The 13,293-nt window shown below is 37.9% G+C and overlaps 1 protein-coding gene across 4 annotated transcripts in view; it reads left to right on the top strand.

Annotated features, from left to right (window-relative positions):
• The window catches only part of PEX5L (peroxisomal biogenesis factor 5 like), a 103,639-nt gene that overhangs the window by 74,786 nt on the left and 15,560 nt on the right, over nt 1–13,293 (top strand). The window contains exons 3-8 of one of the 4 annotated variants that reach the window (XM_018912802.3): nt 603–714; nt 2,532–2,741; nt 3,809–3,938; nt 4,447–4,543; nt 4,972–5,046; nt 10,414–10,509. In XM_018912802.3, coding sequence (XP_018768347.1) covers nt 603–714; nt 2,532–2,741; nt 3,809–3,938; nt 4,447–4,543; nt 4,972–5,046; nt 10,414–10,509 — 720 coding nt within the window. The remainder of the gene's footprint in view (nt 1–602; nt 715–2,531; nt 2,742–3,808; nt 3,939–4,446; nt 4,544–4,971; nt 5,047–10,413; nt 10,510–13,293) is intronic. The other 3 variants (XM_050977994.1, XM_050977993.1, XM_050977995.1) reach the window with 3 other exon arrangements.

Genomic DNA, 13,293 nt, shown 5'->3' with positions numbered 1-13,293 from the left:
CTCATAAATAAAAAACATTTTATGAGTCTTCCCACAGTCAGAACTCATGCAGGAAGTTCATGCACTCACCAGGCTCCATCCACTGTCATTCACATATCATTTTATGGCAGAGAAGTGTTTCCTGTCTCAGCAGGTTATTGTTTAGTGGGCTAATGCTTATTTGCAAGATGAAATGCTATTGTGGAAGTTCTGTGGGGAAGCATGTAACTTGTGGGAGAAAAAAGGCCACTTCAAAAAAGAGAAAAAAGCCCTGCTTATCATCCTGGTGACAGAGAAGGGCAACTTCACCATGGATTTGAAGGGAGCTGCATCAGGCCCTCTAACTTTAGCCCTAAAAGCAATAGTATGCAATAACTGCTAAGGAAAAATCATCTTGCTGCTTTCTTTTTTTGTGTGATTTGTTAAACTGTAATATAATTTTGCCCCAAAAGAGTAACTAAACCTTATTTTATTTTAATCCCAGTGCTATTTGTGCATCGTCTAATTGCAGTATCTTACTCTCACAATTAAAAATAAAGCACATGATATTGTGAGAATATGTTTTATTTCTGTAAATTCTGCATCCTAAGAACACTCTGTGACCTGGGGTTCTTTGTTGCTAGCTGGTGAATGAGCAACAGGAGAGCAGACCCCTCCTGAGCCCCTCCATTGATGACTTTCTCTGTGAAACTAAGACAGAAGCTGTTGCCAGGCCTGTAACATCAAATACTGCAGGTAAACAACATTTTTTATTATCCCTCACTAGGGAAAAATAGTTTTAGTTTTATCTTAATTATGGCAAATTTTTTCAATTGATATCTTAATTTGTTACTGTGTGCAAAAAATCACAAGCTGGTATTAAATTATAATTGCCTGACCTGTTAGAAGAAAAACTTTGTTCATTACATTTTAGGGGAAATCTGATGTGATTCAAATCACATCAATTCCAGCAGATCTTTGAGGCTGAAATTAATGCAATTTGTTTAAGTCTCACAGGATGTACATATGAGTCTGAATCCATTCTCTGCATTTGGTTTTGCAAAATTTTAACCTATGGGAAAACCCACATTTAGTCTGGTTTTAATCAAACTCACTCCTTACTCTAGGAAGATTTTTTTTTTTTTAAATGAAATCTTGGATGAGTTGTTAGAGAGAAAAAGGGGGGAGGTATCAGAGCACTTTAACCAGGCTGAGCTCAGACACTTTATTAGAGAAAGGATCTGATACATTTCTTACCTCCTTTGTGTTGTAATGAGGTAGTAGAGAAGACAATACCATCTAAGAGTGAATCCTGAAAACCTTCTGAATTGTACTGAATTCTATTTGAAGTACATTGTCATTTGGAAGTATTTTTAGAAGTCATCCCACTCCTAGTTGGTATCTGTGCAGAGGTAATCAATGATGTTGAGCAGATCAGCTGAGACAATAATATCAGCACAGCACTACTGGGCTCTCTTCCTGCCTCAGAAAAGGACTTGGCTTGGTGGAAGCCATTTAATTAAAATTTATACCCATGCAAATTATTAAATGAATAATTGACAGCTGAGTGATTATCTGCACATCTAATTAATGTGTCTGTAGTAACAAATGCTAAAATACTGAATTACATAACAATTGTAAGTAATAATTTTTCCCTTTTAAAAATATAGCTGAAGATGTTACAGAGATGAATAGAACTATTTCAGATTGTTTAGGAATGGTGCTTGTTCTAAAATGTATCTGTAAATTTTACACCTGCCTTGAATATTTATCAGATTGGGGTAGGGGTGTCAATTAGATTTATTTAATAATAAAATAAAAAAATATTCTATGAAGACTGGTGAAATTCAGTGATTTCCAAGAACACAGATAAAGCACTGCAAGAGGTAATGCAAATTGATTTGTCAAAGACACCTGCCCTGTAATATGATAATAAAGAAGGAGTTTTTCTACCTTTTACATGCTAAAGAATTGTGACTGTTACTCTTTAGGCAAATTTTAAAAGAGCTGAAATTGAACATTTCTTTCATACTGATACAGTCCTTAATAGAAATGGCACTAGAATTTATATTCAGTATGTATGGCCCAAAAGGACAAACACCAACAACAGTAGAAAACATTAAAAAGCATCTTCTTCCCTTTTTGACCCAGGTCTACCCCAGGGGCTATTCCCAAATGGATTGTGGCACAACAGCAATGCCCTAAGCAGCTGTTACCAGGGCTTAAAAAATCTAAGATTAAACCAAATCTTATCCAAAAGCTCAACTGAACTTTGTGAGGGAACCCTCACAAAAGAGGAAAATCTGTGAAGGCCCCAGCCATAAGACCTCAGATGTCTTTAAGATTTTCAGAGGAAAAGCCTTTTTTGCAAATCCACTAAACTGCATTCAGTTGAGAACTTGAAATCCCCAGGCAGATTTTATTATACTGGTCATCATCTTTAGCCAGGAAATACACACTTACTCTGGCAATATACAAACATATCAGTAGGTTTTTTCCCCAATTAAAACAAATCTTAAAAAGTGAGCTATTTGAATTCAAACAACACTGAATTTTAACATTTTGTCTCTAAGTATTATCAACAGGTCTGGATCTCTTGGATCTTAGTGAACCTGTCTTACAAACCCAAAACAAAGCAAAGAAATCAGAGAATCCTTCAAGAACTGAAGGCATAAAAGCTTCAACCCACAGAAAGAAGACAGAGAATCCTGACCTGATCAGTGTGGATTCTGAGCAGAAAGTCCAGGCTGCCAGAGTTGCAGACAAGTCTTCTCTAGATTTAGGTAAGAGTGTAGCTGTTTTATCAGTGCTCCCTTGCCCTGCTTAGCGCAAGTTTCTCCTGGCTACTTTCACAAAATGATGAGCAACGCCAGAATTTTTGCTGCACCCCATTTCAGCAGAGAAGACTTTGCTCCCCATTATAAACTACCTGAGGCACTCCAAACCTTAAACACAGTGAACATATTTTACATTTTGCCTCTGCCATTGTACCTATTAAACTGACACTAAGTCAGCTAATAAAGCTTTGAAATTTCTTTGGAAAAAGGAATTTAGTCAGGGTGTGTAAAATGGTAGAAAAATCTGTAGGGGTGTGATGAAGAATTGATAAAGGACACAAAGGAAAGGAACCCATATTGATGTCCTTTCAGAACTGCAGGTGTCAGAAATGCACATTTATGTTTGTAAATACTGCTTTATCTATGCATAGGAGAGAAAAATACATCCATTCTTGAGAAGAGAGATATATTTATACAGACTGAAAAGAGAAATCCCCAAAACAACTCAATTTCCTGCCAAGCCTGATCTATTGACAAGCTTTGGAAAAGGTGAATTTGATTTAGTTCCATCCAAACTAAATTACTTGCAGTGCAACTGAGAAATTTGCAAGGTAAATGTAATTTATACCAAGGCAGCAAATTTTCCATTCATCATCACAGAAATTCTTTTAGAGACCTTTATCTTCAAACAGGAGCTGAACATCTGATCTTTGCAAAGTAAGTCTGACATGACTGAATAATACCAGTTGCCTACATAGTCATTTTTGCATGTTAGTCTCTAAAAGAAGCTTCATTTTTACAATTTGTCTAAATTACATAAAAAATACTGATTTGAAGTCAAGAATTACACTGACATTCAGACCATGAATGCTAACAGACTTAGAAAAATGTTGTAGATTTCCAAATATTTTCACACCATATCAACTAGAAAGGTGCACAATATTTCTTTATGTTGGACCTTTATAAAAATAGAGGCTTTGGTGGCATTATTTTCCCTATAACACACATTTTACAAAGATAACAATCTCAGCAGTAGTTTATTTGAAAGATTCATATTTATTCTTGTTTTTCAGTTGATATTCAGACACAGATAGAGAAATGGGATGATGTCAGTTTTCATGGAGACAGGAGTAGCAAGGCTCACCCTTCTGCAGAGAGAACATCATCATCATCATCCAGAGCTCCATCAAAAGAGATTTTATGGTACAACTTTTTGCTTTCCTTAAAAAAAATATTTCCAACCCAGCTTTCTTAATTCACAGAGATGCTTGCTTGATAACAAATCATATTATTAAACCTGTTATGATGACATTAAATGTGTCCAAGCACATATTTTGGACAATGTATCACAAGCAAGTGCACAATAAAAAGCCATTTTGCCAGCAATTTTTAATGTTGTGGAAAGTAGCAGGTGCAATTACTTAATAAATGGTGGTGAGAATTCTACAGAGACATGCAGAGAAATCCTTTATTGTGATGGTTGATTTTTAGGCACTGACTGAGGCACAGACTTGTGTCTTTGTCTAGCCTCAGATTCCCTGTCTATGAAATAGAAGAGTGAGAACACAAAGAAGGGTCCAGGCAATTTTGATAACTGCAAGTTAAACAATTCAGTTGAAGGAAAGAACCTGATTAATCATTGTGTGCTTGTGAACCTGAAGACACAGGGCAGTGTGTCCTAGTGCTGAGTGTGTAAATGCATTATTTCTAGGTCCACAGAAAACAGATCACAGTCTGAGCTGGCTAATGTCAAGAGTGCCTTGGACTCTGATTCAGCATCAGAATTAGAACTTGCACCTGCAATACAGGTAAGAGGGTTTGGTAGGTTTATTAACCATAAAAAGGCAAGGAGGAACTTCCCACTGGGTAACCACTGACACTCTGGGAGAACTGTTCAAGGGATATTTTCAGGATCATTAGGGAAAATATCTTCACACATCTCTGAAATGAATAGGTTATGAAAGTGAATATTTCAGCACCTGAAACATTCAGAGTTTAATACTGCAGTGAACTGTGACCTTCCTGTACAGAAGGAAAAACTTCAAACTGCAATTTACAACACCATCTTGTCTCCCCTCCCTCCAGCTCTGAATTCAGCCTGTGGTGGTTCCCTACCCATGTTAAATTCTATCCTTTAGGTCTCTTGGTCAGGCAGGAACCCCCAGAACTGGGAAATTGCTGAGGAAAACAGGAAGCAATCATTGCACCAATGTTCATTAGCAGTTTATCTCCACAGGTGGGGGAGCAGTGTGGTCACAGGACTTTTTCCTGCTGGAAAAGGAACTCTAATACGGAGGGCTCTGGGCTAAAGGTTTGTAGATTTGCCCAATTGCACTGTTGTATTGTGTCTTGGACAGGTCTTGTTGGAAATGATTACTGAGGGTTGCATGGATGTATGCACACACAGGCACAAATATATAGAAACACATTTATATATGTATTCTGGTAGATCAGGTTGTTCACACAGCTTCTTTGCTGCTTCTTACTTTTTAGCTGAAAGACTTCAGCCATTGCCACTGGAAGATAATTGCCTCATTTGAAAATGGAAAAAATGAAAAAATGAGACACTACTTGCCAAATGTGTATCCTGAGATTATACACGTTTTGGGTTTTTGGGGTTTTTTTCCAGAAAGTAGAAACAGGACCCAGTTATCAGATCCATTTTTGGGTTTTTCTTAGGCAAAAACATGTTCTTTACTTCCCTGCCATCTCTACAGTACAAAGAGGGATTATTTTTTTTCTCTCTGGAAAGCCTCAAACTAGTTTAAATGCATAATATCTTTCCTTTCTCTACAATAGATTTGTACATCTTAGTAATTGAAAATACCCATTACACAATGCCATCCACTTGAAATGGATGCTGTGTTCTCATGTGCTTTGAGCTCATATTGAAGCACCTCTGACCCTCTTTTAGGAAGCTGTTCCTCAGCCCAGCAGATCTAAATTCCAGGACATTTGTGCTCAACCAAGATTTTTATAAGTCAGGTAGACAGCCACAGGATTTAAATGCTGTGGCTTTTGTAAAAGCAATTACAAATGCAGTGTATCTCTACTTTATAAGGTCTATTTCCTTTTTATCTTCCACTAGAATAACTGCAGAAGCAAAAATCCACATTTTTTTCATTCAGTTTAAGTTCAGTCAGTTGAGGCTCCATAATATTTTGTAAATTGACTGTTACTTCAAAATAAAAAAACATGAAGCTGAATAAACCAAGTTGGAAAAAAAAAAGCAGAGACTAAATTTCTTATCTGTTGTCTTGGTACATTTCATGTTTTGTTTTGGTTTGTCGTAACCTGTTTGTTTCAAACCTGTCGTCCATTTGAGCAACAAAATGTTAAATTAATGATGCAGAGAAATGACCTGAAGTGAGGATGTGTTCTTATTCTAAGTAGGTTACTGGGAAATGTGGTTTTGTTCCCTGCCTGCTTCATCCTGCTCGTACTTGTGCTGTCAGAGTTGTCAGCTCCCAGCACTCAGGCTCATCTGTCTTGTCCAAGTTCTTAATCTGCTTGCAGAAGAAATCACATTAGGGCTTTTATCAAAGCATATGTTTTCCATACTTTGTCCTCTATAGGTCTTGTCTATCTCATTTAAGGGTAACCTTTGGAAATGCAACACATTCTGCCATACCCTAAAGATATCATCTTGTCAAACTTGCTGCAGTTTCCCATCAGCAGTTTCCCAATCACCTCATCACTCATCTTTGACATGTTAGATTTAGCTCCTCAAAGTGAAATGCTAAGTAACTAGGTCATATTTTCATTAAAATTATGCAATCTTCTTAAGAAAATCCTTTATTTACCAGCACTTGTGCCAATACAAAATCCAAAAGACAAGCTTTGAACTACAAGGCAGAAATGTGTTTGAAGGCTGTAAAGGGCAGTGGTCACTGGTGGCTGTCACTGTGGCTTCTCAGCATTTATTCACATCATATTTTATATATCATTAACTCCTAAACTGCACTGGCCCATAGTATCCTTGTTCTTTCTTTTATCTGCCATTCTGAAAAGTTCCTTGTTATGCTTTTATTGGTACTGAGATGTCCTACAGGGTTTGGGGGGAATAGGGGTTTTGAAGGGTTTTTAATCTTAAAATTATGAACTGCAAAGGAAGAGATTATGCTCCATTTTCCATGCATAAAGTGTGCTCATGTTTTACCTCTTTAAATATATTCCTGCATTTTAAATATTTTGTTGCTCACAGAGCATACAAAACCTCTGACATGCTAAAAATCTGTACCTAATTCTGAAATGCCAGTGCTCTTAGGCAAAGGTATAGTACAAATCTTGTAAAACTTAAAAATCTCCAGTCCGAGGCAACAGTATTTAGAATGTGAAATTAATTTCCCACTTCTCCCAAATAGCTGCAGAAAGACTAATGGCCCTTCCCTTGGATGTGCCACTTACTCTAAGGAAATGAAAAGTTACAAGGGACAGATTCAGCTCATTATTTGAAGACTTGATCAAAAGTTAGGACTGTAATTTAAGCCTCTCACCAACAGTTAAAGTCCAACAGCACATAAGGAAAATACAAGTGCAGGAAAGTGAGTGGAAATGCATTGGAATGGGAGGGTTTGTCCCTGAACACAGAAGCCATTATCAGCTACAGCACCTGCATTGTAGAGAGGTGAGATTGTCAAACCTCAGTGTGCAGTGTCCAGCCCTGGACACAGCCTGACCCACCTGGGGGGCTCCCTTGGGGAGGGCAGCTGCAGAGCCCCACCCCATCACCTGCTGGAGCTGTGCAGCTCTCCAGGGCTGCCCCTCCACTCCCATCCCTTCTCCCTTGACCAGCAAAAAGCAGCAAATTTGGGGCTTTTCGAGGGGCTCTTCATTTCTGGGTGTCACAAGCCACTGTACAACTCTGCATTGTGCTATGTGCAAATGCAGCTTATGTGGCTTTTGTTAATGTTCATTTAATTAGGGAGAAAGTCTGTTTCTCTGAGGATGATGTGGGGACAAAGTGCCATGTGCCAGAGGAGGGGACCTCTGTGCTTCAGGTCTTCTTTCCCCTCTGTGCTGCCCCTAGAAGCTCACTCTGCCCTTCTGCAGTCCAGCTCAGTCTGAACATTCTCACTTACAGCATTGTCCTTGACCCAAGGAGTGGCAGTCACTGGAAACAAATGGGTAAAAAGCAGAAGTAATCAAACTGTTTGCAGGAGCCAAGTCATAAATAATGAAAAGGCCAGGAACATAATTAGAGCCTATCAATAGAGTCCTGTGTCAAGAAAAACAAATTGAATTCCTTGATCGGATTACAGGTCGAGTTGATAAATGTTGATGTGTGATATTCTACAGGAGTTTTGAATTAATATGTCATATTCTGCTTGTAAAATTGGCACGACACAATGTGAATAAAGCAGTTGTTTAACAGATTTAAACTGGCCAACCTGAGGTCTCAGGAGCAGTAGTTATTTCCTAGGAATTGTAATCACACAGGGATTGATCTGGGATTCCAAAGACAAACAATTTCTTTAGTTTTATTGATCTGAAAATAAACATGCAAGCAAATTCCTCAGAGAATTTTCATATGATGCAACAGTGGAATAAAAAAAAAAAAGAAAATAAGCATATGTAAAAAGGAGGTGGTGATCAAGGCAACTGTATAAATACATATTGCAACACAGTCCCTTGGAAAATCACACATTGCAGAGCAAGAACACAGGCTCTGCTTACAGCACTGTGCTGGAAGGCAGTTTGACACACCAGGAGTGTTCTCTGTGCAGTACTGGGGGAAGAGGAGTCTATGGAAGCAAACACAATTAGTGGGAGACAGGAGATCACCTGATTTCTGCATAGAGAAGCAGCAAGGCAGGTGCTGGAATAAAGGGTTCACTTGGTTGTCCGGATGGCTACAGAAAATTAAGAGGGAGAGTAAAAGTGACAACAAAAGGTTAAAATCTGAGTGTTTCATATTGAAAATATTTAATATTTTAATGCTTTTATATCATTAAAACCTGATTAAAATCATCAGTATCTATCTTTCTACAGAGAAAAGAAGGAATATTAAAAAGTATGAAAAAAAAAGAAGTAATAGAGAAAAACTGAAATTAAAACTAATAAGAGAAAAAAGGAGGGCAGTTAAACAAATTGCAAACAAAGTGATGACATTAAGGTCTCTTGATAACTTTAGATTAAACCCAAGCAGCTTCCTCAAAGAAATTTATTCCAGACAACCTCAATTTATTCTCTGAAGAACATAATTTTGCTTCCATGGGTATTGAGAGACAAAGGCCATCATGTGATACACTGACAAATGAATTATCTGAACCAGTTATCTCTTCTGCCCTAAGTTCTATTATTCAGTAAAAGAACTGGTTTATATATAGGACTGGGTTTTGATTTGTTTTCAATGACAACCTGAAATCTCTTCCTGGCCTCACCAAAGTAAAATAGTGTTTTCCAAACATGGACTAGAGGTAGAAGATATGAAAGCAGAGCAACAGATCCTCAGTGTGGACATTCTGAGTTTCTTATCAGAGCAGAGTCCAGAGGCCAGCACAGGAGAACACTCACAGTGCCTACCACCACCACGAGCTTCTCACAGAAATTGTGCTGTATCCCTTACCTTATGTGTTTCATCCACTCAATGTGCATTTCACTCATCATTCTCTAACTGAGAGACCAAAGCCCCAGGAACAAGACAGAAAACCCAGGGCTCGTTTGACAAATGGATGTCATCTCTCTAGGAGAAAATCCATGTGTGTACAACCACAGAGAAATGTGTTTGACCATACATCACACATGACATTTGAGTGTCAGATGTTCCATCCCAGCAGAGCCCATTCCAACTTTTGCAGAGACAGCTCAATGATTCTGATGTGATCAAAATTAGTCTTTTAGCAGTGTGGTTCACAGAAATTTAATATTACAAGTACAGTCATCAGAAATATAATCAGGGAAATTAATGCAATTGGAAGCATGGGCACACAAGTGGCTAATGAGTTTAACCTCTTGACAAACACTAGGGAAGGGATTAGCAGTCAGAGCCTTGTTTAGCAAGATTAGGCCACTTTGTGCTTTTTCTGCCATCCTGAAATATTGTTTGGTTTTGTACAGTGCTTTTTGTAAAAAAAAAAAACAAACAAACAAACAAAAAAATTGTCTTTTAGAAAAATAACAGGGAAAAAGTTATTATGTGCTTTCAGTGGGATTGACCAATGGTATGGTATGTAAGAGAGATGCTGACTGTAAAAAGGATTTGCCCTTCCAGTGGTATCCAGGGCAAACCTGGCTCTCCAATGTGATCCCAAAAGAAAACCTAAAAAAAAACCCCACAAAATGTGCAGGGAAAAAAAAAAAATTCTTCCTGTCTCATAGTGAGTGGAAAGCATTGCCACAGTCATAGTGCAGAAGAAACAAGGAAGGTAAAAGTCTTACACAAAATAGTCAGCTCTCTCCTTTTGTAGTCTAACCCTTGCATTGCCTTTTCTTGCATGTCTCTTTTTCTTTCACACATCTTGAGTGAAATGAAAAATCTGGAAAATATAAATTACTCTGCTTCCCATGAGGAATGGTCTTTGCTACATTGTAAGAGAATTCAGAGGAATCCATGCAGGGAAAGAAGTAGTTTTCCCCATGAAAAAGGCCATTTGGGGCTCTAGACAATTAAGGAAATAGCTCAGAAGTGTGACAGAGGGTCTATCATCCCTTTCTGATTTATTCTTTGATTTTTTAGGCACGGTCAAGTAAGGAGCAGCGTTGGGGAACACCTCTTCTCTCCAGAAATCACTCCTTGGAGGAGGAATTTGAAAGAGCAAAGGCAGCTGTTGAGGTATTATTTAATTTACTGTTTTCATTTTCAGCTGATGTTCTACAGATTTCTTTTTTATCTCGCAGCACAAGCAGAGGAGAGAGTTGGAATTGGATTATTTAAAACAGAGAAAAGATGCAATTTGTGGAGCTATTAATTTAAAATAGCAGTTTGTCCCTTTAAAAAAAGGAAATCCAAAACACTTAGCTATAAAAAAACATCAGAGAGAACCAAGTTTTTAAGCTGGATTTTTATTGCCAAAGCAAATGGGTAAATGCCCCATAAATGTAGCTAATTCCAAACCACAAGGAAAAGAGGGAATTGTATGCCATCAGTTCTTTACACCCAGACACAAACCAAGTCTCCCTGTGAAACCAGAGCTCAGAATCCCTGATGAACAGCACAATTAGCTGCTGTAAAGCAGAGCTGTGCAGAAGCACCATCCATGCACCATTTTCACATTTTTACAACCAGTGGCAGAATGCTTAGCACAGGAGGATTCTGGTTTCTGGTAAATCTATTTGGTTTGAGAAGATAGAGCCATTTGGACAGTTCTCCTATTGCACTTCTGGGGTTTTTTACTGACTTCTGCATTTCCAACATCTAAAACATCTCTTGAGTGTTGTCCTAAACCACTGGTCCAAACTGATCCTGCCTAGACACAAAGTAGAACACAGGTTTTTCAGCAGAACTCCATGAAAAATTAGATATAAGCATTGATCTGGAGCTTCATTTTCTTCCAAGGGATTCAATGGGCAGCCCTTCAAAATCCCATCCCCACAAAGAGCCAAGACAGCTCCATTCCAGCAAGGACAGAATTTCAGGCTAAATTATGTAACAGCCACTGAAATGAGTTCTTAGGGTGCAGAGGATGAAGCTGTGAAACTAGTTCCTCAAAACTGGTTATTTTTAGCATTTTTAGCACTGCAGGCTCATTAGTCTCCAAACCATCTAGAACACTTTGGGGATGTTTGAGTTTAGATTTAAATTTTAGTCATGTATTTTAATACTCTTCTAACTCAAGTTATAGACCATTCTAATTCCAGTGTTGACAGTTGAACTTTTCTAGATAAATATTGGCTGATGAGAAACAAAACTATGGCTAAGTCTGATACTGGCTTCTAGCTAGAAAGAGAATTTCTTGTTGAAGTAATTAATCTGATTTGTAGGAGTTTCTTTCATTATATGCTATGGTAAAATGCAGAGTTTCTACCATGTTTTTTGGGGGGGATTTTATTGCACAAACAAAAAATCTGGTCTCATCACACAAGGCTAAAATGGACAAAATCAGTCAATTAGCTCTTTCATAAACCAAGCACAGAAGGCATTTTTTCTTTCCAGATCAAATAAATTCTTCATCAACAGCTGCTGGTGAGGCACAGGAGATGTTTCTGGTGTCACACATCACACACACATTTGCTCCTGGCAGGAAAGGAGGGAGCTGCTTTTAAATTGCCACTGCTGGAAATGCTTTAGATGTTCCTACTTGCTGATCCTCAGGGTGGGATGTGCTGGACTGAGACCTGGGAAGGCAGCACAGGGAATCTCATGTTGAACATCTCAGTGCTGCTGGTTAAGCAAATGATGACAGAACTCCTGCAATTGCCAGAAATTTGTGTGATGGGGAGTTTCCAGACACTCAGCAGTAAGAAAAGTGACTTGAGTCCAACAACAGATTACAAGACATTATTGAATTACTGTGCAGAGTAAAGTGAGGAGGAGAATATATTGTAAAAAAAACCCAAAACACTACAGACTAAAAGGTCATTCTGAGGCAAGAGAGACAGGTTGTTAAAATGCTTTAAAATACTCTCAAAAATGGCTATTAAAAAGAATCAAATTAAATGTTTCCCCAACTGTAGCTGGCAGCCTTAAGTTATTCTTTCTGCTTAAAATAGAACCTTGGGCCAGGTAGTTAAAATGTAAAGGAAAGGATTCCTCAAGAACTTACAGTGCAGTTATTTCCATTTCCATATGAAAAGAGCTGAATTTTCATCCTAGCTAAAATGAACTAGTAAGAAAGCTGGAGTGATTGAAATAAATTGGAGCCCATCTCAAAAAGATTAGTGCTTTCTTAGGCAGAGAATGGATACAGGTCAAAAATTCATTTTTTTAGGCTTTGGATGTTTCTGTGTAATGTTCTTCGATTGGGAAAGCTCCAAGGGGGAAGATTAGCCAGAAAACTGATCAAGAAAAGGAAGTAAATCTGAGGTTCTTGCTGGCCTAGTTCGAAAGGAATTAATTAACAATTCAGTAAATGAAGACACCAAACTTTATCCTCCACCCAGTATTCACCTCAGTGCTTTGGGAATGGTTTTAAGATGTCAAACTTTGAGATTAATGAAGATTTGTGAAGTAATTCTTTCTTAAGAAGGTTTAAAGATGTCTATGCCATTGGGGAATCTTTTAAGAATAAGTGGTGAGTAAAACAGCTTTTGTACTAGAGAGGGTGCAGATTCCCTTGCAGAGTTTGGGTTCTTGCAGACCTTGCTACCTTTTCTGTTATTTTGGAAATTGGATTTAATTTTTGCCTCTTGATTTTTTGTCTCAGTATTTTCTAAGACTATGAGAACTATGTTTTAACACAACCTTTCTGATAGTTAGCTCTGTTTCACCAAAAGTATTTACGTTTGAATTTTTAAAAATGCCAGGATTGGGATTTAGATCCATCCTGTACTTCTATTACAGTAAAACAATTGTATTATCAACCACCATCCTACTGGTGGTGAGTTAATAAATAAAAATAAAAGCAAGAAGGTGCAAAAACTTCCAAATGAAAAGTCTCAGAGATGGAAAAAAAGCTGT

Source organism: Serinus canaria, chromosome 9, assembly GCF_022539315.1.
Source record: "Serinus canaria isolate serCan28SL12 chromosome 9, serCan2020, whole genome shotgun sequence".
In the NCBI taxonomy this organism is placed as follows: Eukaryota; Metazoa; Chordata; class Aves; order Passeriformes; family Fringillidae; genus Serinus; species Serinus canaria.
Note: the sequence above shows the minus strand (reverse complement) of the source record. Positions and strands in the feature narration are given on the sequence as shown.